The 26,830-nt window shown below is 51.1% G+C and overlaps 1 protein-coding gene across 2 annotated transcripts; it reads right to left on the bottom strand.

Annotated features, from left to right (window-relative positions):
- Positions 1-496: 496 nt before the first annotated feature.
- On the bottom strand, positions 497-24,620 carry ACVR1C (activin A receptor type 1C). 2 transcript variants are annotated; one of them, XM_027734602.2, is made up of 10 exons: positions 24,520-24,620; positions 16,489-16,719; positions 12,101-12,349; positions 10,676-10,906; positions 10,173-10,340; positions 9,294-9,450; positions 8,813-8,937; positions 7,951-8,081; positions 2,215-7,271; positions 497-1,347 (listed from the first exon to the last, which is right to left on the bottom strand). In XM_027734602.2, exons 1-9 carry the CDS (start codon positions 24,590-24,592, stop codon positions 7,146-7,148), a joined length of 1,491 nt encoding a protein of 496 aa, XP_027590403.2. In that variant the 5' UTR covers positions 24,593-24,620; the 3' UTR covers positions 497-1,347; positions 2,215-7,145. The 2 variants fall into 2 exon arrangements, with proteins under 2 accessions (XP_027590403.2, XP_039236440.1); XM_039380506.1 differs by having other exon boundaries at positions 1,948-7,271.
- Between the last annotated feature and the right edge of the window lie 2,210 nt (positions 24,621-26,830).

Here is a 26,830-nt window from a genome sequence, read left to right on the forward strand (position 1 = left end):
TAGCTTTGAATAAGCTTTGGATTCCCTGATCCTGGGTGTGATGGAGAAGCATGGGAAGCAGCCCCGGGCCTGGGTGGGACACAGGGGTGGCTGCCTGTCCCCACTGCCCCTAGGTCACAGGTCAGCAATGCAGAAGGAGGACAGGCAGGCAGCAGCACAGCTTGCCAACCCTGGCAGTCACCCCAGCCGAGTCCTAAACACCCACAGAGCAGGGGCCACCCCTGGCACGCAGCCCTGCAGCCATGGCTGGAGCCCTGGGTCCCAGCCGCTGGCACTGCTGGCTGTCAGTGACCTGGAGCAGCCACTGGTACAGGCTGGACAACCCAACAGACTCATCTGAAACACACTGTGCCATTTTTTGTTGAGACAGATGGACAAATACCAGGGACTGCAACTGCACAAAGCAACCAGAGTTGGCCCTGGCTTGGATGTGAACCTGCATGGGGAAAAGCAGGACCACTGCTATCAATATAGAGAAGTAATACAAATGCACAAGTTACAGTCATTTTCTGAGTAAAGCCTTTTTCTTCACCTTTTCAAGATAGTGCTGCACACACCTGGGACCCCCAGTCCTGGGAGGAAAGGCTGGCAAGGGCACAGGGAGAGGAGGGGGCAGCCAGGACTGTGGGGTGAGGGGGTTCTGTCTCTGCCAGCCATGAGGAAGTTCAGTGCAGGCTGGCAAGTGCTGTCACGACAGCTCAACACAGAGGTGCAGGGATGGGTGTCCATGGAGGAGGTGTCTGACATTTGCTGGTGCAGAGGAGCTCTTAGTGCCAGGAAAATGTTGGCATGGTGATCCAGGGGATCCACTCATTGCCCTGGATGGCTGAAGTGTCAGTACATCCCCATCCTAAATGTTCATCCCTCAAAAACCTGGCATCTTGCAGCAGAGAAACATCCTGTCAGGAAACATCTGCTCCACACACCTGGAGGAGAATTGGTGGCTGATGTGTAGAGGAGTCCCTGCAGTCCCTGTGCCTCGATGGGGACAGGGAAGTGTTGCACACCACAGCAGCTCTGCAGCAACGAGTTTAAAGGTCTGTCCTTCATCTCGAGTTCCTTGGGGGAACCCCTCTGGGTTAAGGTGCAGAAAATAGATGTTTAAAAAGCACTGCAGGAGAGGGGGAAAGCTCTCTCCTTTTTCCTGAGAGAAGCAGCTGTAGCCCAGAGGGGCATCTCCTGACTTGCACGCTGAGCAATGCGGAGAGCGGGTGACTCAAAGCCGCTTCCCCTTTTCCTGCTCACGGTCCCCCCGGTGAGTGCTTTGGTAACAAACAAAGCACATTTCGGTTCCTCCGGCAGCCCTCTCTGACGTTCCTGAAACCCAGTGACTCATCTGTAAACAAGCTGAGGGCAGAAACAAATGAAACCTCCCATCAGAGCACAAAGCAGGACCTTGGTGCGAGCTGCCCCAGCAGCCCCGCGCCCGCTCTGCTGACCCGCGCGCCACACCATCCACGCACCCCGCACCCGAGCAGGCATCCCACACCCCCACAATGAACCCCACACCCCTGCCAGGCACCCCACAGCCCCGGCACACACCGCACACCCCGACACACACCCCACACCCTGGCACACACCCCACACCCCCACAACGAACCCCACACCCCGGCACACACCCCACACCCCCACAACGAACCCCACACCCCGGCACGCCCCCCTCCCTCGCAGCCCGCCTGCCCCTCGCCGGCCCCGCTCAGAGCCGCCCGGAGCCGAGCCGGAGGCAGAGCGGAGCACGAGTCAGACCCCGCTGGGATCACAGGGATGCCCTGCCCCGGCCTCCTCCCCAGCACGGCGCTCGCTCCGTGTCAGGGCCCGAGCGATGGCACATCTCCCGCTAGACTAGGTCGATCCAAGCCCGGTCCAACCTGACCTTGAAAGCTTCCAGGGGTGGAACACCCATTCCTCCAGGTCTACAGTGCCTTCAGGGTTTCTGCCCACACTCACCTTACCAGGGCAGAAGGAAGGAGAGAGGAGCCATCCTCTGCAGGACACAAACCCTCAGGGACCCGGGAGCTGGCTCCTCTCCTGTGCTACCAGCTGTGCTCCAATGGCTCCTGGGGAGTCGGTTTACCCAACAGGGTAACGAGGAATTATCCCAAACCCTCCACCGAGCGATTTCTCATGAACACCTGAACACCTCTCCCCAGGTGACAGCCCGTGGTGTTCTGCTGCCACCGAGCCGGGATGCAGCGGCCAGGGCACAGCACCCACCTGGCTCACAGGGGCAGCTCCTCCTCCACCCAGGTGTGCTGGAGAAGGGTGTTTCTGGGAAACAGGAATTTCCCAGGCTGCTGGAAACGCAGCACTGCTCTCCCGTGCGACAGACGCCCACCCGGCGCGGCGGTGGCCAGGGGATGGCAGCCGACGTTCACCGATGAGCCACCGGCTGCTGCCGTTCCGTCGGGATCCGCTCCAGAGCCCCGACTGCCAAATCTGCACAGCCAGCACCGTGGAATGCCGCCTTCCTGGAGATACACTGGGACCAAAGAGCAAGAATTCACAAGTAATTGCTATAATACAGTGGTCTTTTTAAGGAAAAAAAATAAAAGCCCACAGTTTCTTTCAAAAGCCACAAAAGTTTCTTGGGTCACAGCGTGGCAGATTTCATTTTGACATGCCTGAAATTCAAATAAAACCTGATTTAAACCCCCAGATTGTGGCTACGTCAGGGGCATTTTCAAGCACACAGACTAGCACTGAGGTGCTCAGGGTGAGCAGGTCCCACTCAGGTTTACACCAATAGCTGGAAGAACAAATGCAGGGAGTGTTGTATGACAGGGAGCTCAGTCAGAGCTCACACGGGTGTGGGTGCAGAGCCCTGAGCGAAGGTCCCTACGGGTACAAGCCACCAGCCCTTCTCTGGGAAGGCTGCTCAGTGTGGGACAGCATGGGCTGTGTCCCAGGCAGGGAAGCAGGAGGGCACAGGGAGTGCTCCAGCTCAGCACCAGGGCCTGCAGCTGTTTCCACCTCATCCAGAACAAGCACAGCTGGCAGCAGGAGCTGGATGTTCGTGTGTCACCGTGTCCAACAAACACCAGGACGAGCAGGTGCCAGAAGGAGCAGAGCTCTTGCCCCAGCACTGCCCACCAGCACAGCAGCCTGGGAGGGGTGTTGGATGCCCCTCCAGGCAGGACTTACTGCTCATTTTGCCACACGTCAGCCGGGAACAGTGATGGGAAGTCGAGGAAGCAGTGGCTGCCAGGAACATGCCCATTCCCAGTCCCTGCAGAACCTTGGGAGCCCTGGGAAGCGTCCTCCAGCCCAGCACAGCCAGGAAAGGGGCTGGGGGCACATGCTGGCAGAGGAACTTTGCTTCAGTTTGAAACCTCCAACATCTACAAGTTACCTGGAACAGGCTCAACCCTTCTGCCCTCACAGAAACAATTTTACACTTCACAGGAACACCAGGGCAGAGTACACTGAATTTATTAAAATAGCCACGTCTTCCCCAAAGTATGTGGGGTGAAAAATCCGCGTACAAAATACAACAGCTAAACCATTATTTACATCCAGGCAGCTGCAATATCAAGCAATAACTTTAGCAATAGTTTTAAAAATAACTCTGCAGTGTACACAGATCACGTATTTCACAAGACGAGGGTTGAGCACTGCCACCACTCTACTTATTTCAGAAATACTACAATGTTCCAGGTAAAATATTAATGCTTCTTTTAAAAACAGACAACTCAGGAAGTGGTTTGCAGATTGACAAAATATGACACATTTCTCTTTAGGAACTGAGAACAGCAGCAGGTTTAGACACAAACGTCACAGCTACATCCAAAATACATCTAGTCCATTCATCCAAAAATACATTCAGTGTAAGCTACAACTTATTGCACATTTCTTATATTCTGCAGAAATATATTGTACCTCAGTCTTACTCCCTGTACATTCATAAACTGCTCTGCCTGTTAGAGCAGAACTTGGACATCTGTCCCTAAAAGCTTTTGGGGGATCGGGGTACCACAGCCCGTGGGGATGCTCCTGGAATCACAGACACACAGCGCAGGGCAGGGCAGGGGACTGGCTCCCGGTGCTGCTGGGGGAGGACTCCCCAAGGACACCTCAAGGACAGCCCCAGAACAGCCTCACAGACCCCCATGGAACCACAGCAGGGGGAGTTGGGCCATCACCTTCAGGAACACAAAAATGAGGTTGTTCCTCTGTGCCTGTGAACCCTCCGGCCCCCAGGACACCCCTGCTGGGGACAGCCCCCAGTCCACCAGTGGCACAGGAGCTCTGGGCAGACAGGGACTGAGACAAGAACGTGGCCTGCTCAAAGTCCAGACCTATTGTAGTAGGGACTGGACATATTTCTAAATAAATTCATCTATAACTCCTGAATTTATTACCAAGAAAAGAAGTGACATAGCAACGACTAAAATATTGTAGGGTTCATTATAGGGTTACACGAGGGAACGACCTTGGTTAAGTGCAAATAATAAAAGTACCAAAGTGCAGAGGAGATTACAGCCTGAATTTCTCGAGGGGTGCCTGGGGGCAGCAGCTCAGGAAACACAAAACAATTCGGTGCTCGAGGAAACATTAATTAACTTTCCCTTTCAGTCCATAATCCCTGCATTAAGCTTTAGGTTGTTATTAGAAGCAAACTATAAAATATTAGTAACTCCTTCCAACTAGAAGCATCAATTAGGAGAGGCTGAATGTGGTGATGGGGTTTGAGCATCCTTGACCTTGAAAATTTTTATGAGTTTAAGAACTTGTGCTTTAAGTGAAGATTAGCGGGAACATTGTAACCTCTGAGGAAACCTAAGCCTCCCTAAAACGCACAGAAGTGTCTTGGCATAACCTCTGTGCTTAAATTAGAACTGGACAGATCCACATGGAGGGGAAAGGCCACTAAAACAATGGTTCTTTGGGTTTTTTTAAAGGAATGTAGAGTTTGCAAACATTTCAGAGCTCAATACAACATCATCAGCCCTTGGTTCGGTTATGTTTTAACTCTGGTTCACCAAAATACACATTCGCCTCTCAACAACAAAAGAAAAAAGAAAACCAGTGCAAAAATACTGAGTTAGGTGAAACGCCAGGACAAACAGACTATAATGTCTGATACCATGAGATATGTGCAGGGAAAGGGTTAAAGTATCCCTGGGGCTGGAGCTGTGCAAGGGCATTGAGCCTGAGAATCCTCCACCCACACCTCCCAGCCAGGCCCAAAAGGGTCTTGTTCAAATTATAGGGCTGAACAACAACCTTCAGAGACTCCAGAACGGCAACTGAAAACTGAAACCCTTTTCCCACTTAAAAAAAAAGTATCTTCGATTGTTCCTTTCTAAGATAAGGAATTTTTTTCAACTTAAGTACTACAAGAACAAATGCTGGATCTTAGGTTTGCAAATGTTTTGATACACAAGTCAGCACCATGCTTTGGATCATGCTAAAATTACTCCTCCAACAGCCTAGAAAGTCACATCTACTGAGCTTTACAGGGTAGTTCATGCAGTTGAAGCACATAAGAATTAAATCACAGGATGGCTTGGCTTGGAAGGGACCTTAAAGCCCATCTCGTTCCCTTCCCTGCCATGGGCAGGGACACCTTCCACCAGACCAGGTTGCTCCAAGCCCCATCCAATCTGGCCCAAATCTCTGAGACACCTTTGATTATATCTCAGAAACCACATTGGAGAAAAATCTACCAGTAATTTAAGGGAAATATTCTCCACTGCTCAGCTCCAGACCACAGAAAGACCCACATTGTTTAACACAAGCACCCGTGCAAACAGGTAAATTGCATCAGAGCCTATTTACGGGCAATTAACAGCCATAAAGGATCCACAGCTCCTGGAGATGTGTGTCAGGAAGAAACCCAGAGTGCTGATACTACAGACCACCCCACTCAGTAAAAGTTTAACCCATTTTCCCCTGCAACAGTTCCAATTAAAGAGATTTTACCCCAGAGATTGATCTGACAATCTGTGATCAGCCAACAACTGACTGCAATGGAGCTGCGTGGGCTACACAAGATTTTTTCAGAGCTCTGCTATTCTGGAAACATCTTTGGGCTTAATTTCCATGGACCAGCTGGATTTAAAGATTTAAAGAACCATATGATTATGAAATGTATAATTTTGGCTATTAAATATATTAGAACACTATATTCAAATACATGGGCCATGGAGTGGGGCAGAAGCATCAGTTCACAAAATGCCAGAACATCAGTGAATTCTGATACAACACCTCGCTTTGATGGCTGTGGTATTATGGAAACATGATCAGAGATGATAATACTCGTCACCAGCCTGGTGCTGTTACAGAATTCCATAAGAAACCTCTGAAAAGGCTGTGTTGGCTTTTGTTAAAGCTTCCCCCAACACATCAAAAGGCACTAAAAAAAATGTTACCAGTGATTAGCAAGATATTGTTAAAAATAAATATTTTCTCAGTTTAGGTAGAATTTCTCCCACTTCATCCCTACATAACTAATGGAAAAGTATTGCCTCTATTATTTCTTCTAAAAACTGTTAGAAAGAAAAGTTATTCCTTGGTCGATCTGTTCAACGAACAAATGAACAGAATAAACAACTCAAACCCTAACCATAATATTGTATGTGAAACCAAGACATTAAATATAAATATTAATAGAGAACTGACTCAATGGTTTTGTTCACAAGGTACATGCTAAGTGGAATTTCCATCTTTTTTAATTGCTTTTACTGATAGCCCCTTTTCAGATTCTTGCATAAAAATAGGTAAAAAGCTGGGTTAAATTTGGTCTTCTACTTGGTTTGAGGACAGAACATGAGGTTTTTTTTTGCAAACAGCTTTAACCAACACCAGACATTTCCAGGGCATTTGGGGTCTGACGAGGATGAAAAGTGCAACAGCAAAAGGTATTTTTACACTGTTGTGATGCTTTAACCTCCTTCCTGTGACTCGCCTGGTGTCCAGTTTACTCACAAAAGCAAAGCGAGTCATGGACCTGCTGTACCAAACCCGAACTCGAGTCCCAAGCTGCCTCTTCCCACGGCCGGACACGACGCTCGAGGTCAGTGCTCTGCTCCGGGCACTGCAATACTGAACCACCTTATCTGAGGTAGACCAGAAATAAAAATACTATCACACGTGGAAAGGTGAACGGCACAATTCCTTCCCGTCTCCTGGCGCGGGGAGGTCGGTCAGGCTTTGGAGTCCTCCTGCAGGCAGAGCTGCGAGACGGTCTTCTTGACGCGCAGGGCGGTGAGACGGGCGGCGCCGCTGCCGTGCCAGCACTCCCGCATCACCCGGCCCATCACCCGCAGCGCCTGCACACACAGACACAACCCACGGGGGTCAGCCGCTCCGGCTCCTCACCCTGCACAGGCCCAGCCCCAGAGTCACCCCCTGTGCCCCAGAGGATCATCCAAAACCTCTGGAGCTCTGGCAGCCTTGGGGCTGTGCCCACTGCCCTGGGGAGCCTGGTCAGGGTGCTCTGGGGGAAGAACCTTTCCCTGGGATCCAACCTGAGCCTGCCCTGACACAGCTCCAGCCATTCCCTCGGTGCTGTTCCTGATCTCCACAGAGCAGAGCTCAGTGCCTGCCCCTCCTCTGCCCCTCCCAAGGAGCAAACAATAGGTCAGGAGTACAACCAGCACCTCCCGCTCTTTGTTTCGCAAGTGCAATACAGGAAAATGAAGTGCAGCTCTCTGAAACAGTGACACAACAGCAGCAGCATTAGTGAAGATCCACGTTTAAGAGAGTTGAGCACTTGGTGCAAAGAGCTGACCTGAGAGCTGAAGGAGAGCTACACATCTGACACATCTCAATTCAGGAGAGGCTGGGCACCCTGTCTCTCACTCAAAAATTCTGCTTTAATTTAAATTTGAAAATATAAATGATAAAATAAAACTAGAAAAAATAAACTAGAAACTAAACTAAACTAATAATAATAAATAAACGAAGTTAAACTAAATAAACTAAAATAAACCAGAGAACTGGTTTTACCTCACAGCTTTGCCACTGGTTTGGAATATTCGGTCTGAGCTTCTGCTCACAGACAACCCTTCTCATGTCTTCTATTGAAGGATCAGAAGGCACAACATCGTAGTAAGGCAACTGGTATTCCTCAGTGATTCCTAGGGAACATTTATTGTGGAGGTAATACAACATACAAAGTACCTGCTCCACAATAAACTCTAATTGTTTCTAAAAGCAATGAGAGAGAACAGAAGAACTTTCAGGGCCACCTTGGACAACGACTCCATGACATCTTCTGTCCCCACTTAGTGCTGCAGTAACTGGGAGTGCTTTGGTTTTACTGAAGATAAAAGTGGTGTGGATCACAAAATGAGCTACAGCCAGCACGGGGGTCCCCAGAACAGGAGGGATGTGGAGCTGTTGGAGCCAGTCCAGAGGAGACCACAGAGATGCTCCAGGGCTGGAGCCCCTCTGCTCTGAAGCCAGGCTGGGAGAGCTGGGGGGGTTCCCCTGGAGAAGAGAAGGCTCCAGGGAGAGCTGAGAGCCCCTTGCAGGGCCTAAAGGGCTCCAGGAGAGCTGGAGAGGGACTGGGGACAAGGGAGGGAGGGACAGGACAAGGGGGAATGTGTTCAAACTGGTTTAGATGGGATATTGGGAAGGAATTCCTGGCTGGGAGGGTGGGGAGGCCCTGGCCCAGGTTGCCCAGAGAAGCTGTGGCTGCCCCTGGATCCCTGGAAGTGTCCAAGGCCAGGCTGGACAGGGCTTGGAGCAACCTGGGCTGGTGGAAGGTGTCCCTGCCCATGGCAGGGGGTGGAACGAGATGAGCTTTGAGGTCCCTTCCAGCCCAAACCACTCTGGGATTCTGTGATGGTATGAAAAGGCACCTCACCTCCAATGCAGCACCTCCGGGCTATCTCCCAGTACACCAGCCCCAGGGAGTAAATGTCTGCTCGTTTGAAGGACTCAAAGATGTTCGTGTTCATTGTGTCGTCCAGGATCTCGGGAGCCATGTACCTTTGGAGCACACAGGGGCAGTTTAGCTCCTGCAGAAGGCCATGGTTGCCCTGCCACGTGCCAGGGCCAGGTGACCCTTCATGGCACTGGAGCCATGCCCTGACCAGGCCCAGAGCATGTGGAGTGACCAACACATGATGTCCGTGCCAGAGCCACATCCCACGTGGGACAGGGAGCTCCATTCCATGGGAACGGCAACCACCTTCCCCTCCCACCCAGCCGGGGTGGAGGGACAGGGTCTGCAGGACCCCCGGCCGATGGCGAGAGTGGAGGGGACATCAGTGATGGAGGGGAGGGCTGGGAGGAGCCATCCCCACAGAGTGAGCCCGTCTGGGGGCTGGCAGTGCCTGACCCACCTCCTGGTGCCCACGCGGGGGTTCTGGGGGATGTCGATGGTGTTGAGCACCGAGTCGTGCTTCACCGCCAGGCCCAGGTCGGCGATGGCACAGGTCTCGTTCCTCTTCACCAGGATGTTCTTGGACTTCAGATCTCGGTGTGCGATCGCTGGCTTCCCTGTTCACAGTGAGAGAAACCACCTCCAATTTTGATAAGAACAGTGTGGATTTTAATATGATGAGTAAGGATGTAAAACCAGTTTTATTCAATTTTGTTACTATCCCCTATAGAAACACTGAAGCCTGTTTTGAGCAAGCAAAGCTCTGCTGAATGCCGTCAACTTCAAAAGAAAACTTTGATGGCATTTTTGTTTCAATATCTGTATTTCAAGAATAAAACACAAGAAAAGAAACCGGAAGTTCACCCTTCAAATTAATTTAGAAAATTACAGAATCATCAAATGGCTTGGCTTGGAAAAACCCTCCGAGATGATTGAGGCCAACTGTACCCACAGCACTGCCAAAGCCACCACTAACCCCTGTCCCCAAGCGCCACATCTACACAGCTTTTAAATCCCTCCAGGGATGGTGACCCCACCACTGCCCTGGGCAGCTGTACCAGAGCTGGACAGCCCTTTTGGGGAAGAAGTTTTTCCTAATTTTTCCTTCGTTAGCGCTCACTTGTCTTTAGCACAGCTGCTCCCACAGCTAAGCCACGGAGGAAGTGCAGACAGTAGAAGTGGGAAGGTGACATCCCTGTTCCCCTGCAGCGCTCACACACTGTTTGGTGTTAACAGTTTGGAAAATGCTTCACAATTCCACGTCACCCATAAATGTTTTTGCAAACAACACTGGAGCACCTTACAATGCTCAAAGGACAAGTGGGAAGGAAGCACTTGCCTTGTGTGCCGACGATCTCCATGTGGAGGTGGGCCAGGCCACTGGCCACAGACAGTGCCAGCCTGACCATGCCCTCCACTGTCACCGTGCCTCTGTTCAGGTAGTCAAACAGGGAGCCCTGCTCGTGGTACTCGGAGACAAGCCAGAGCTGAGTCCACGTCCCGTTATCTACCCGGAGGAAGCAAGATTATTAAAAACACTGTCTGGGGAAAGCCTTCCCATTTTGCATGGAATGCAAACAAGCAGGTGTGCAGGCTGTCCCACCGGGAGGGAGCTCAGGACAGCGCGCGGTTCGAGGTGGTGCTGCAGATGGGGGGGCAGCGAAAGCTATTCTGAGACAGACACTCAGGATTTAGCATCAGTTGGGCTGGAAAGGTCTCTAAGACTGTTGAGTCCAACCATTAACCCAGCACTGCCAAGGCCACCATGGAGAACCCCAGAACTATGAAGGCTGAAAAGCCCTGCAAGAGGATGGAGCCCCCGCTGCCGCGCCCGCCCCGTACCCTTGTTGTCGGCAGCGATGAAGCCCAGGATGTTCTCGTGCCTCAGCATGACCGTCTGGTAAATCTCTGCCTCCCGAAACCAGGACCGCTCGTCCCTGGAGGAGAAGATTTTCACAGCCACATCCTCCCCGCACCACTTCCCACGCCAGACTTCGCCAAACCGGCCTTTCCCCACGATCTCCTGCAGGACAATCGTCCTGGCGATGGTTCTCTGGACGAGCAGGGGCAAACCTAGTTAAAAGGAGAGACAGGTACTTGGGAAACAGCTCAACTGTGATCTTCAAATCCCAACGCTGCCCTTTCCCAGTGAGCTGCACTCAGGGCTTTGTTTTCCAAGACTGCCAGGGGAAAATCCTCTCCCCACTAATATCTCAGCCTTTTAGACGTTACTTTTCAGTGTCCATATACTTAAAAAACATTAAAAAGCCCCAATAAAAATTTAAAAATAGGCCTGAACTATTCCACTTGGTTTGATAGGAATTGCAGCTGTCCTACAGTCAATTAGCTGCTTCCCTCTGACTGATATTTTCAAAAATAAAGATAAATTATCATAGCAGCTCCACTATCCTTTGCCAGCCATAACCTTTACCTTGTTTGGTTTGATTCTGTGTTTTCTGGGGACTTAAAATAATTATTACTTTTTATATTTTTTTTTAAATCAAGACAGCCTTGATTTTGGCTGAAATCAGATCAAATTGCACCACTGCTCGGGGCTCTGGATCAGCACAAGTCCAGCCCTGTTCCTGGCTCAGGGATGGCTGGGAAGAGTTAAAACTTCAGGGTAAATAAAGCCAAAGTCTGCTCATTATAGCTGTGAAAAAGTGTTAGGGAAGAACAACAACTTAATCCTCAGAGGTATGCAGCCCATGGAAATAAAGTCAACTAAATTAGGCACCATTCCTACATTTTTCACTTATAAATAAAAGCAAGCACAATCTACGTATTTTTCAATAAAAGCTGTAGTTAGGGAAAGCTGGGCTGTACACCCCAGATGTGCCACTGGCCAGATGAGCTGGAATATATTAATTCCACCTCATTTTTGTGTTTCTTTGGTTTAAAAACTTCTCCATTGCAATGGAGGCACCACAGTAGACTGAATATCAGAAACAGGAAAAATGTTAGAAAGGTGGACATTCTGCTCAGAAAAAGAATTTTGGGTAAAGTTATTTTGCAATAAAACACTAAAAATTTCAGAAGCAGCATCCTGACTCAGGTGAGTTTAGTACCTTTCCTTATCAGCCAGCAGCACTGGGTGTCACACTTGAATCTGATTTCCGAGCTCGCTCTTTTAACTCTTCCATTCCAACAAAGAGCAGAACTTTTGCAGTTTGACAGCAGAGGAGCACACGAAGCCCCGTCACTGCCGTCAGGGGTGGCCACGTGCATCGGCCCAAAGCCCCTCGGCGTGCAGGGCACCCCACGTACCAGAGCCAGAGCCGGAGGTGGTCATGTCATAGATGAGATCCCTCAGCGTCTTCCCGGAGCTCACCAGGTTGCCCTCGGACAGGGGCTCCTCCACGTTGGGTGGTTTGTGGCCGCGGCGGGCGCGGCGCCGGCGGCCCCGGGAGGTGCACACGGCCAGCACTGCCACCAGCACCAGCACACACACCGGCACTGCCACCGTCACCGCCAGCACCACGGGCCTGGGGCCGGCCCTGCCCGGGGACTCCGACGCTGTGGGAACACAAGAGCGGGGTTGGAGCAACACGTCAGGGAGGGGCTGCGGGGGACGGCGTGGCAGGGTCAGAGATTGCCCGCAGTCATCCTGGCCATGAGACAGATCCCATTCCTGTAAGACATGGAGTCTTTCCCCACACACCTTCTGTGCAGGAAGCTTGGTCTCTTGACCACCGCCCAACACCACCGCCTCAGATCATCCCATCCCATCCCATCCCATCCCATCCCATCCCATCCCACTCCTCAGGGAACAGCAGAGGACTCTCAGCAGTGCACAGCTGGCCCATGGGTTCAGTGCCCCAGACTGGAGCAGTGATGGTCCCTGCTGCCAGCACAGTGACCAGCATTCCCACTGGAAAACACCTGCCCTTCCAGCCTGGCCATCAGCTCCAGTGGGAATGGTGGGTGCCAGATGCCAAACACCAGCAGTGGGAGAGAGCCTGGGAGAACATCCTACACCTGCAGCTCCTGGTCCTCCTCCTGCTCCTGCTGGGAGCCTTGGCCACAGCCCGTGTCACCTTCGGCTGGAGAGTCCTCCCACCTCCTCAGCATGGGCTCTGCAGCAGCCCCTTCTCACAGCGTGTGGTCACCACTGTCCTGCACCCCTCCCAGACCTTCCAGCTCCTTCCTTCTCTTCCCTCCTTTCTGCAGCTCCCTCCACTCCAGAGCAGCACTCTTTCTAGCAGAAATATCTCAAAAACCAGCACTGTGATTCCTGTATTATAGTCAGGGCCATCTTCAACCCTGACCCCGTGCACCAAACGGCCCGTGGCCAGGACCAGCACTGCACACACCCCTCGGGGGTCGAGGGGCTCCCCACAGCCCAAAGCACACACAGGAGAGTGACAAACACCACAAACACAACACACACCCCACGCCCGGGGTGCCCTTAAAGGCCACACCAGAGTGGTGACATCCACAGCAGTTGGGTAAGGTCAGACTCTTGGGGAAATCAGACAATCCCTCAGGACCACCCAAAGCCAGCAAAACAACACCATTAATCCCATTTTGCAATCCTATTCTGAATGTACTGTTCATTGACTGACTAACCAAGAATAGAAGCTGACACACGTTGCCATGTGTGAACCAAAGGCAGCACATCTGGCAGCACTCAGCAGTTTCACAACATGGAGTAGTTATGGTCCAATCTGTGTAAATAAAATAGTACTTATAGGCAGCAAAAAAAAAAAAAAAAAAAAAAGGAAGGATTTTTTTCCTCTCCAATGGAACAGACATTCTCACACACAGCCATTTACTTTTGATTCATAATGAGCACTTTAAGGTTTCCAAAAGCTCTGAACTCTGTGTGTGCAAGTTTCTAGGCTACTCAGGGGGGCAAATTACATGTTCTTTCCAAGGCAGTAAGAAAATCTATTTCATTAATAGGGGTCTCTAGTCAGCTCTACAGAATACTTTTAAACCATTTCAAAAACACACAATTTGGGCTAGAGCCTAAAATTAAGTTTCTCCAGCTTCAACCATGACTACAGACCCCACTCACAGGGGAGTGGGGGCAGAGATCACAAGCTCTGTCTCCCAGATCTTAAATATGGCCCGAAAATCCTGTGAGACACAAGTCTACAACTCAAAGAGCCTTCTGGATCTGACCCACAGCTGCTCAAACCAGCCTGTTCCACACTGAGGGCACGAGGTGAGTTCTGCAGAGAAAATGAGAGTGAGGGATGTGCAGGGCATGGTTTATCAAAGGGAGGTCCTTCAAGGCAGCAGCACACAGAGCATTTTCTCAGCCCTGCTGTGACATCCCACTGACAGGGGAAGCTCACCTTGAGCTGGGGCAGAAAGTATCCCAGTTAAACCAGTAGAAGCCCAAAAAGGAATCCAGGTTAACACATTAAAAAAAAAAACAATTACAGCAAACTCATCCTGCACTTTGAGACTTTCTCCTGCTAATGCAAAATACTGCAATGAAATCCCTGCCCACAAGAAGGAGGGTATAAAAAGCAGAGATCCAGGTTGAATCTGTCCTTAAAGATGTGTATTTTCAGACATTGTAAAAACAAACAGACAAAAACCAGCCAAACAAAGAACAAACAAACAAAAATCCCAACTCAAATGAACAGCCAGTTCCTGTCCCCCAGGGCACCAACCAGACCCTGCTCTGACAGGGCATTGCCACCTGCAGCTCTGCCACGGGAATTCAGGCACCAGAGCACACACACTGCCCTTTGCCCCCCGAGATCCTCACCCTGCGGATCATCTCCCTGTTTTCCAGGCACTCCTGGTACCTTTACAACAAAACCCCTTGGTGATTACCCACAGTCACAGCATCCCAGAATGGTTTGGGTTAGAAAGGACCTTAAAGCCCACCTGGTTCCAAACCCCTGTCCCCTGGGCAGGGACACCTTCCACTAGCCCAGATTGCTCCAAGCCTGGAGAAGAGCTGAAGGACAGGTTTGTGTCCCAGCAGGACACAAAGGTCCTGCCTCGCCTGGCAGGGATGGGCACCACACTGGACCTTCTCAGGGCTTCTCCTCCTCCAGGAGAGTCAATCCTGCCTAAAAGCAAGTTTTTCATGCCCACACGCTCCACTTTCTGACTAGAATCTGCATAGTGGAGACAGACAGGTTGGCAGGGAAGTGGGTAGATATATAACATATATATACACCTAAAGAGATAGATAGATACGAAGAAATAGATAAATTTATAAGGAGTTTGATATAGAAAAATAGAGATAGATTGATAGATAGATAGATAGATAGATAGATAGATAGATAGATAGATAGATAGATAGATAGAGATAGATAGAGATAGTTATGAAAAAAGAGAGAGAGAGAGGCACACAAACCACATTGGCACTGTTACATTTCTGACTGACATGAGTTCTCCCAAATGTTTAGAGCAAAGGGCTCAGGATAAGAATTCAGTCATTTTTTGGGGGGTACTGAAATACAAAACTAGAGGGTTTGCAACTGCCAGTTGAAGCACTGGGATGACAGATGTGCCTCCACTGCTCCTCCAGAAATAGCTTTAACCTAAGATACCAGCATCCCAGCTTGGAAAAAAACCAGCATGGTGCTTTATTTCTAGAGCATAACCACAATTAGGGTGTCCCTTCTGTAGTCAACTGAAAGAAAAACACTTAAATAATCCTTATTCCTACCCCATAGGACAGGTGAGGTTGGGTACCAGGGTTCAGCAAGAGGTGACAGGGCCCAAGGCTTGCCCTCCTATATTTATATGACATAGCAACAGCCTTTCAAATTCCATTCAGAACTATACAACAGCAGCTTAAATTCAAGTTATAATTGTAAATTACATATTACTTTGTACATTTTTACCTGTAACATCTCTCACTGATGTAAGTAGAAAAAGGTATCCACTGATAAAGTAGTGTATTTTACAGGTTTTTCAAAAAAGCCTGGATTAAACACAAATCTTGGGAAGAAGAGTCAAAAATATTAAACCTAAAAATAGTGTAAATATTTATTTTTAAAAAGCACTGAGTCAACTTCATTACACAACTTTGGACCTGGCAGACTCACACACTGCACGTTTTCCATTGTGTGTGGAGATGTGGAGATGCTGGAAGGCCTCAGGCAGGGCAGAGGCTTTGTTATTCCCTTGCAAGACCCCAGATAACAGCTCCTGGCTCCTCACGATTCCTAATTCACCAGTGCTTCAGGTACCATCTTTCCAACATCCAGCCTAATGCCAGTTCAAATCACAAACTCCCTGAAGATAGTCCAGCCCATAAAACCTGTGAGGTTACAAGTTCTCTTCAGACACTTCATGGAATCACAGAATCATGGAATCACAGAACATCCTGAGTTGGAAGGGACACACAAGGATCACTGAGTCCAACTCCTGGCCGTGCACAGGACAGAGCAAGCACCCCACCATGTGCCTGAGAGCACACCTTCACATCCTCCCTTCATCTTCATGTTTAGTGCTCATGGGACCCAAGGGCAGTGTGTGGGAGACCTTTACAAGATGCAAGAAATTCCCTCTCCCCCAGAGCTGCAGTTTAGATTTTCCTGTCTGAAACAAGCTGGGACAAAACCAGCTGCTGTTTTACTGACAGATTAAAGCCCCCACGAGCTGGCTGCCCTGGCCATGGCCCCTGCCCAGCATGTCCCCACCCCCGGGTGTCACAGCAGCGCTCACGAGGCACTCACCGAGGGGCAGGCGGAGGGTGATGTTGTTGCAGAAGTCGGTGTAGCAGCACTCGGTCTTGGTGATGTTCTTGGAGCTGTGGCAGAAGACCTGGGCGTTGAGCTCTGGGAGGGACACGCAGGACTTGACCACCTCCTCGCGCCCGTTGGTCAGCATGACCGAGGCCCAGCAGGCACCCTCCGTCTGGCAGGTGAAGTTGGTGTGTTCACACAGCTGGCACACGCACTGCAGGCCTGCAAAACAGGGGCCAGCGGTCGGGAGAGGCCCCTGGGACAGCAGCCCCCCAGGACAGAGCCCCCTGGGACAGCAGAGCCCCATGGCCCGGCCCTGCCGGCTGGCCGAGCACGAGTGCCCCAGGGGAGCTCCGGCACGGGGCCATGCCGGCACTGAGGTCAGCAAACGGGCTCCCGGGCTGCAGGAGGAGGCCAGTCCCAGGAGATCCCCAGCAGCACAGGTCCCCAACACTCACACATGACAAGTTTTTTAATCTTGGCCCCAGGGAATTTTATAGATATCATCTGTCTTGCTCGGTGGAGAAGACTGACCACCACAAAAAGCAGTTCCTGTGAAAGCTGCCTCTTGCTGAGCTGGAGAGACAGAGGTTTGGGTTTGTGTTCTCAGCTCTCACCACTCCAGACACCACCTCAGACAATGCTGAGGACAAAGACACGGGCACAGGCTCCATTTGACCTGTGCATTTAGACACAGCACATTCATTATACCAAGTGTTAAACACTACCAAGGGCTCCTGGTGAGGAAGCTGTTGCTGACTCCCAGTGACACAGCCCCATCCCAGCCACCTGCCCACACCAGCACCACCCCATCCTGCCAGAGCCAACGGGGTGAGAGCACCGAGCTGGGGGATCACCAAGACACAGCCCCCGGCACCCCACGATGGACAAGGCAGAACAACAGACCCTTCCTCCCCATCCTCCTGAGATGGGGCACCCTGTCCAGGCACCCTTCCTGGGTCAGCTGTAACTCTGCCAGACTGAACCCTGCTCTACTTAGAAGAGTAGTTTTGTCCATAACCCATTTGGGACTGGGGGAGGGGGGGATGAAACGAGAGTTTCTCTCATTTCAGTATAACAGACTTGAAAAGTAAAACATGGGTTAGTGGTGGACTTGGCAGTGCTGAGGGAATGGTTGGGCTCAATTATCTTAGAGGGCTTTTCCAACCCAACCTATTCCATGACTGTGTGATCTCAGAGTCCCTGGAGGAGCACAGAAGTCCTGACAGACGTCAGCATGACTCTGATTTCTGTTTCTGTGACACTCTTTGTTTTCTTTACAACAAACTCCATCCTGTGCCACCCTTCTCAAATCACAGCTTGTGGCGTTTATCTTCAGCTTGGGCCCACAACAAACTGCCTTGGCACCATATGTCCATGTTTATCCTGGTGAGGGTGTGGCAGGAGCTGCTGCCTCAGCTCTCCCTTGGCACCAGAATGAGCACCATCTATCACCCCCAGCACAGCAGCTGAATCTCTCTTAAAGACATTACCCTGCTCCTAGAAGAGCTGCCAGGAGCAAGACTCATCAGATTCAAATAAATTAGAGATCTAGCAGGAAGAAAACAGACACGTCATCACCAAAACTGCAAAATAAAAGCATTATTGAGGAAAGGAGTCTGATATTGTTGCAAGTTCTTCGAGGATTCAGACACATCATTACACTGTTTTTCTCTTCTTCTCACAGCCTAAAAATAAAATAGGAAATTATGATGTCATCCACAGTGGATAACTGACAGATTTATCCATATTCTGTATTTTGCAGATTGCTTCAGAGCAGACCTGATCAAAAACCTGTTCCTGCAAGTCCTGAGCACCTCCAGGGTGGCTCCTCTGAGCCCTGTGAACATGAGAGAGATGAGGATGGATGAAGGGCTCTGTATCCTCACCCTGACCAAGCCAAGACAGTCACTGCCAGAATGTTAAGGCTCTGCACTACTAAATGCTACCCTCACAGAGGGGAAAAAAAAAACAGGAAAACTAGCTAAATTTATTCAGAGACAAGACCAGAGTTGGAGTTTTGGTAAAGATGAGATGCTTCCTTCCCAGAAGATTTACACAGATCACTTTAAATATAATTCTACAAAAGCAGAAGCCCTGGGTTCCCCAGATACCTGCCTGTGCTGCTGACTGACTTCTCATGTAGAAAAATGGATAGAAATGCCACACCACATACAAACCCCTGACAGTGTTTCCAAGAGCACTTGTGTCCTTCCAGAACCCTTTGTTAGTAGAGCAGAAAGATTATCTTAAAATATAACTATGAAAGGATGGGTGTCTTGCACCTGTGCTACTTCAGCTGACTCCCCACTGTGGAATCAGAAGGGGAGCCTGGGTCCTTGTGAACATGCCCTTGGGAAGATCCATACTTTTCCCTTGGGAAAGCTTTTCCCACTCCCCATCCTGCTGAACAGGGGAGGTAACAAACCCCATCAGCTCTCCCCCAGTGTCACACCCCTGCTGTGCCCCACCCGTGGCTCCTCAGACACCCGTGCAACAACTCCAGCTCTGCCAAGCCTGTATCCCCATCCCTGCTGACGTGCCCAGGGACACAGCACCTGCCAGAATTTGTGCCTTATCTGTGCTGCTCCACCAGGAAAGCCTCAGTGCTGCTCCTGGTTATTCATGACAACTTCCTCCACTGGAAAAACTTGTCCGTGTATAACCCACCCCTTCCCAAGGACAGTCCTGGCAGTTCCATCAGTGATGCACCGTCACCGGAGGAAAGCTGGGACTCCCACCATCCTGGAAACCAGGGAATGGAATAAAGTGACTGTGAAGGTGCTAAAGGAAAAGGGTCAAAGGGGCAGGATGAAAATGTGCTCCTCAAGTTTCAAAATAAGTCACTCAATCTGGTAATGAACACAACTCCTTTATTTACTCAAGCACAACAATTCCCTTAAAACATTCCATTCTCTGTTAAGAAATTAGGACAAAGTGAACGACTGAAACACTCCAGGGCTGCAGAGGTCTATGCCAGGCACCCAAACCTGGCCACCAATGGTCCCAGTTCTCTGAGCTTGGAACTCTCCATCAGTCATAATAAATTTGTCCTGGCCTTCCCCAAAACCCAGCAGCCCCAGTGGGACCATGGGTGGGTTGTCCCACCAGGGCTGGCTGCGGAGCCGAGGCAGGGCCAGGGCAGAGCAGGACAGGACACACAGTGGGCTCCCTTCCACAGGGACAGGAGTTGGGACAGGCTGAAGGACAGAGGTGTGCAGGGCCACATCCCTTCCTGTGGGCAGCTGGCACTCCACAGGACCCCACAAACAGCAGGAGAAACCAAGAGCCAGCCGAGGTGGCAGGGAAGGATTCCCACATCAGCAGACACACAAGGAAAGCAATTTTTGGATACAGGAACCCCAGGAACAGGTGTTCCCTGGGGCTGGCATTTTTAAGACATAAGTGGTTTTCAAGGATGGTTTTTCCGCTGTTATTGCCACAGAAGCTGAGACTACTCACCAGATTTTTGGATGAGCCCCACTATGAATCAAGGACAGCATGACTTGCTCTTCAGAGTAGAAAATAACCTGCCTGACTTACCTAAAAAGCAACATTTTCTGCCTTTTAGTTTTCGGTGCGACTGCCAGAAAAGACCCAGGACAGGCAGACACATTGTGCAATGACCTTATAGAGCAGGAAGAATGGAACCAGCCCCCAATTCCCAACAAACTAACACAAAGGTGCCAATAGAAGATGGGTTTGTGTGCTTCCATCCCTTTTCTATCATGTCAACTTCAGCTACATGACAACTAGATAGCCAAGGAACAAGAATGATCCTACATGTGAACAGCAGATGGAAGAATAGGAGTTTAAACACCAGCTTCATGAAAGCAGCAAGCAATTAAAACATGTGGGCAGACACAGTGCAGCCTCAAAGGTTAAATGGAAAGAATTGAGTGTACAGCTGGCACAAGGTGACTGATCCACAGGGTTGACGGGAAGAACCGAAAGCTCTGCGGGAGCAAAACCAGACCCACTCAAGGTTCTACCAGAGACCTTGTATGTCAGAACCACACAAGGTTCTACCTTCCAACAGACTCTTTTACTACACAGATTACCAGGGCATTAATCTTCCATTAAATCATAATCCAGCACTACCAACCATAACTAAAGTAGAGCATTTAAAAATTAAATGGGGAAGCAAATATCTAAATGGTCCTGCAGCAATTAATTGTCTTTCTGGATGGAGATTGGAGCAACCTGATCCAGTGAAAGGTGTCCTTGCCCATGGCAGGGGGTTGGAATGAGATGGACTTTAAGCTCCCTTCAAACCCAAACCAGTCTGTGATTCTGTAATGGGAGGAAGGGCTGAATATCCAGAACATTTCCATCCTCGATCATTCTGTACTGTCATTCTATATTGTGCCCTTCTAGATACACTTTCATTTTATTCCCAAATAAGAGATCTGGGAATTAATGTGCGTGTGGGCTTTCCACACTGCCTGGGTCCCCTTCCTCAGGTGCAGACTCAGTGCCAGGACACAGCTGTCCCCAGGCCACCTTTGCTGGGCAGGGACATTCCCACACCTCAGGACACACACCTGGACCTGACCGATCGGACACTTCACTCCTGGGAGGGTTCCAGGTGACAAAAGTTTCACTGTTGAACAAAGGGGCTCAAAGGAGACCCTAAAAACTATAGATTGGATGCTTCCCATTGCCCAGCCCATTGCTGGTGATGGAGCCAGGACAAAAACTGGAGCAGGCGCTGGTGAAGGTGCCACAGGGTGGGTGTGGGTCTGGTACAGGCCCCTGTTCTCCAACTGCTGGGAACTGACCAGGGCAAACTCTGCTGCCACCAGGCAGAGCCACTCTGATCTCCACCAGAGTGGCCTGTTTGTCTGGCAGCAGCTGAGGGACGAGGCAGAGGGAACCAGCAGCCACGTGGTACAAGGCTGTGGCACAGGAACAGGGGCTGAGTGCTGCTGAGGGAGGGGAAGCAATAAGAAAGCAAAAGGGGTTGCTGAGGATAGACAAGGCAGGACTGACTTCAGAGCATTGCAAAGCAATCTTACCATGGAATCACAGAATTGTTTGGGTTGGAAAAGCCCTCTGAGACCATCCCCCAGCACCGCCAAGGCCACCACTAACCCACGTGCCCAAGTGCCACATCTACACAGCTGTTACATCCCTCCAGGAATAGGGACTCCACCACTGCCCCATCCTGAGGGACCAAAAGCCAGAGGAAAGCCAAATCATACAGGAGAACAAAGAGCTTCAACTGTACATGAGCAGTGACCAGTCCACTATCATCCCTCCCCCCTGGGAACAGAGGGCTGTGCCTCCCTGGGGAGCACTGGAGAACTCCTCAGCTCACAGACACCAGGAAGAGATCCAGACCTGTTCTGCCTTTGAGATCAGTTCCCCTCACCTGCCTCAAAAAGGCACATGAGAAGTAGAAGGAGTTGCAGGACAGATAGCAAGAGGGACCAGGCACACATTGAGAAACTGGGCTCACATGCCAAAGGCAATTCTGGAGGTGTGAAGATTCTATAAAAAAACATAGATAATATTTAGAAGATTAATAGAGTCAGCTGCTCACCATTTCCCACTCACTCGAAAGCTCCTGGGCAGCACAGACATCACTGGCAGCACATTTGCAAGGGGCAGGAGGAAGCTCTCCTCACCACCCTCTCCTCACCACCCTCTCCAACGCTGCACGTGCAACCCCTTGGGATAAAGCACAAGAGCATCCAACAAGTCCTGAACAATCCCACGTGTGCATAGAGGTTTCCAGAACCTACCACAGCTGATGACAGAAGCAACAGTTTCCACCTGAGAGTCCTGAACCCCACAGCTGCCCATTGCATCCCACCCTCCCTCCTCCGGCGTCTGCCAGGGTGGCAGTGGTGGCTGGGGGGGACAAAGCCACCCCTCTGCCACCCACACCCCACTCCCATGGGCACAGAGGGATCCGCCTCCAACAGCCAGCCCCAGACACAGAAGCAACAGTGTGTCCCTGACAAACTTATTCTCTTGTATCACATCTCTTCAGAAGAGGAAAACAGAAAATTGGGCAACGACAGATCTTAAAAAAGACCAACAAACCTGCTTCTTGGACTACTATGATAAATATGGAGAAGTTCCCTCTGGAGAGGGCTCCAAAAGAAAATATTAGGAGTAATAGCAGATTAAAAGCTTCCTATACAAACGTACTGCAAAAAGGGCAGATACCAAACAGGGCAAAAACTAGAAAGCTGTAGAGAAGAGGGGAAAAGTAATTATTCCAGAAGTGAAGAAAATGTCTTGGAATGAGGGACATCACAGAGTTCCAGAATTTTCATTACTTAAAAAAAACATCTGGGGAGTGATTTTATTAACATGTGCAAGTATCTTCATTTCAGACAACGGATACTTGGGTGCTCAAACTCCCCACTGTGGAAGAGCTCAGCAGCCCTGGCAAACCCCAGCAGGCAGGAGCTGAGCCCAGGCACTGAAATTAATATTAGCAGGGCAGGGAAAGGGCAACGACACCCAGAGAAATTACTTTTGTTGGAATAAGCTGCCAAAGGACACTTTAAGCCTCGAACGGGTGAGGTACCCTTGGAAAGATTTTGCTCTATGAGACACGAGGGACACAGCAAAGCACTGGGAGTGCAGGGATTTTGTGCAATACAGCACATGCACAGAGCTGAGGAAGAACCTGCTGGTCCCGGTCTGTGAGGGGCTGAGGGTGCAAACTCCATGGGGAAGCAGCTGAGATAACACAGGGCTGACAGCTCTTACTGATCCCAGGTCTGGAATAGTTTGCATAAGAGAGTCCCCGGCACTGAAAGCTCTTTAAGTCACATCTGAGCAGAGCTTGACAAGGAATTTACCATCCAGACAGTCACCCCGACTCTCCCCTCTGTTGCCACACGTCTGCCTGTCTGGGCTGTACACACCCCCACGCCTGAGCCAGGCTGTGAAACAGGGTAAGAAGACCTTGCACTGCACCCCCAGAGAGCAAAGCAATGCAAGATTTTATATAAATACCAATCAAAGGCAACGTGATTCATTAGTGCTCTGGGCACTCTGCAGAGGGGAGAGGTGATGGCCACGGCAGTGGCAACGCTCCGGCTCAATTCAAGCACACCGGGGGAAAACAAGGGCAGCACGGGACTGCCTCTTTCTAGGATTCACTTCCAAACCTGGATACTAAAAATCCACAGAAATGAGAAGAGCTCGATGGAGCAGGTTTTACATCCTGTGAAGGTACCAGAGATTTACCAGATGTGCAACACTACACAGAAGTACTTCACACCCCACCGCTGAGCTTTGTTCCTTCTCCCTGTCCAAAAGCAGGGATTCTATAAGCACCTGGATGGGGCAGCGGGCACAGCCCCTCCCTGCAGCTCGGGGCTGGGACCTCCCCTCTCTGCAAGTGTGTAATGAGCATCACACCAGCGAACTGCTCTGGTGAAATCACAGAGAGAAAAGTAAATTGGAGCAAACCCAAGAGAAAAACTGTAAAATGTTCTGTTGGTACACTGCCTCTGGAACCGCCGTTTGCAGAGCGCTGAGACCGCGCGTTTAGGTTTTAAAGGGACGATTGAGGGGAGGGAGTGTCCCACAGCACCTGCCGCGTGAGAAAGGAACCTGCATCGGAAGGACCCGGACGCCGCATGTTCCTCACCCTGCCCGGAGCCCCCCGAGGGGCCGGAGCCCCGTCCCGCCCGGGCTGCGGTGGGACGGGATGGGGCGCGGGCACCGCACGGCACCGCACAGGGGCCTCTCACCGGCACCGACGCCGCTCGGCCTGAGCATCTGCCCCCGAGCAGCAGCGCCGCCGGAGCCCCCCGGGTGGATCCCCCGGGATGGCGTGGGAAGCCGCAGGGATCAGGGACTCGGCGCGGGGCCGCTCCGATAAGTCCCCGCTGACCCAGTTCTCGGTCGGCGCGGCCGCGTCGAACGCACCGAGAGCCCGAACCCCCCCGGCCGGGGCGCACGGGGGGAGGCACACGCGGGGTCCCGCGAACGCGCGTCCCGGAGCCGCTCCCGGGGCCGCTCCCGGGGCCGCCCCCGGCGCTCGGGCCGTACCTGTGCAGAGGGACACGGCGGCGCCGAGCAGCGGCAGCGCCGCCCGCAGCGCGGGGCCGGGCGGGTCCCGCATGGCCGCGGGAGCCGCGTCCTCCTCCCGCGCCGGAGCCGCTCCGGGCCCGCCGGGCCCCGCCGCCCGCGGCTTTAGCGGCTGGAGCGGGGAGGGGCCCGGACCGGCCCCGCCCGGACCCCCCGCCCCGCTCAGCCCCCCCCCCCCCACCCGCCGGGCCGGGCTCTGCCGCCCCCCGGCACCGACACAGCGGGCCGGGAGGGGGGTCCCGGCCGGGCGGGGGTCCCGGGGCAGCCCCGGGCCGGTCCGAGCCCCCGCCCCGCTCCGCCGCCCCCCGGGAGCCCCGAGCGAGCCCCCCGGCCGGCTCAGCGCTCGGACTCCGCAGCTCCGCAGCCCCGGGGGTTCTGCCCGCGGGACACGGAAAAACGGCCCACGACAACGACCATTTTTAATCGTGGGGGGTTTTGCCAAAACCCCGTCGGTGACTTTTGGCGTCTGCCCCGGGACTGCGCCGAAACCCCCGCGAACAGCAACGAGCTGAAGTGTTTGCAGCGTTTCTGCAATACCTTGAATGGTTTTAAACTGAGAGAGCTTTGGATTAATTGTTAGGAAGAAAGGCCCTGGCACAGGTTGCCCAGAGAAGCTGTGAATGTCCCTGGATCCCTGGGAGTGTCCAACGCCAGGTTGGACGGGGCTTGGAGCAACCCGGGCTGGTGGAAGGTGTCCCTGCCCATGGCAGGGGGTCGGGCTGGATGGAATTTCTGGTCCTTTCCAACCCAAACCGTTCTGGAAGTCTGTGCTTACTCCTTCACAAGCAAAAATCATCTAAATGCTTTTTGAAAGAAAACAAATTACCCTCCACCATGGTACGGACACAGCAGAGGTGAAACCCAAGTAGTCTGGGATTTAGTGGCTGTTAAACAGCATCAAAAAAAGCTGCTCTTGTACAGCCTTTTTTCCTTTTTTTTAATCCAAACACAACAAGGGAAGGCATTCAGGACTTCCATATCACTCCATCCTCAGTTAAATGTGGTGGGAATTACAACATCTTAGCGCAGTGAAGTCCAACATGACTATTTCATAGCAGTCTCTATGGGCGTATGTTCTATTGGACTGAAACACAACACAGCAGCCTATTGCACACCTCACTGTTAGGAAATACCTGCCAAGATCTAGTAAGAAATACAAAGGTTTGAGTGTCAGAGCAATGAAACAGTAGAGGAAAAATTTGCAACTCGTTCCCTTCTGAAAGCCCGGGGTCGGTAACTGCTCCCTGCCCACGTAGCTGTACCTGCTCAGCCATCCATTACTTGCCAAGTACCTGTTAAGCTGCATAGTACTTGTCTGGAGATCCCAGCTGGCTCTGGGGATGCCGGGAGAGAACATTGGATCCTCAGCAGCACCCAGGCACTGCTCATGCTGCTGACAGATCAGACAAACACAGCTCTGCTCCTGCAGATCCGTGTTTTCTTCCTCTCCTTCTGAAGACTTTCTAACAATTCACTTCATTTTCTCAGTGCTACTAGAAAATGTAAATATAACTCATTCAGACTCGTCTCTGGTTGACAGCATGGAATTATCCTGCTTTTCTGGGTGAAGGAAGACATAGAAGTAGGAAGTATGTAATTGAAGTAGTTAAGGTTGTTCTTTAGTGTAAGAAAAAACTTATAGAACACATTAGCTCATCCTTTGCAGAAGTGATGAAAGCAGTATCTCCTGCACTTGTCAAGAAGGAGAATCAAAGTTTATAGAAAGGAAAAAATATATATATAAATCAAAGCCTCTAGAAAGAAGTGGCTCAGGGATTTGGGTCTGCAAGGTGGTATGAGTGAGGCTTAGTCATCGTGCAGTGCCAGTTTTTAAATCCAACCCACTTATACCTTTGTTTGCAATATTCCCTTTTTATTTAGGCTGCAAGGAATCTCCTCTGGGCTGGAGCACAACACGATCCTGCCCCGCTGCTCTGGGGCAGGATCCACTTGTCTTGTTGTGGCAACAAACTGTGGCAAAAAGACAGGTTTAAACACCAACTGAGCACCAGATTGGAGATACAAGCCTATTACACTATTTTATATATTCCTGGTAGAGTAATGAACCGATGGACTGGGTAATTCTGGTGAGTGGAGACTTGTTGTGAACAGCAGTGTTGCAGACACTGGCAGGGCACAGCTGGAGCATTTTATTTGGGACCTCACTACACCTCTGTTGGAAGCTGTAAGACTCGTTGCCACAGATCAGTCCATATCAGTGAGAACACAGACACTGGCATGTGTTCAAATCAAATACATGACAATTTTCTCC

This window comes from Pipra filicauda, unplaced genomic scaffold (genome assembly GCF_003945595.2).
Source record: "Pipra filicauda isolate LSUMZ 115617 unplaced genomic scaffold, ASM394559v2 scaffold196_size3971931_pilon, whole genome shotgun sequence".
NCBI lineage: Eukaryota > Metazoa > Chordata > Aves > Passeriformes > Pipridae > Pipra > Pipra filicauda.

What these genes read in the sequence shown, in the direction of transcription:
- ACVR1C (XM_027734602.2), bottom strand. Translation starts at nt 24,592, where the DNA reads ATGCGGGACCCGCCCGGCCCCGCGCTGCGGGCGGCGCTGCCGCTGCTC. An exon ending in CACCCTCCGCCTGCCCCTCG is followed by an intron (nt 12,350 to 16,488) that starts GTGAGTGCCTCG and finishes GTGTTCCCACAG; the next exon opens with CGTCGGAGTCCCCGGGCAGG. An exon ending in GGAGATCGTCGGCACACAAG is followed by an intron (nt 9,451 to 10,172) that starts GCAAGTGCTTCC and finishes CACTGTGAACAG; the next exon opens with GGAAGCCAGCGATCGCACAC.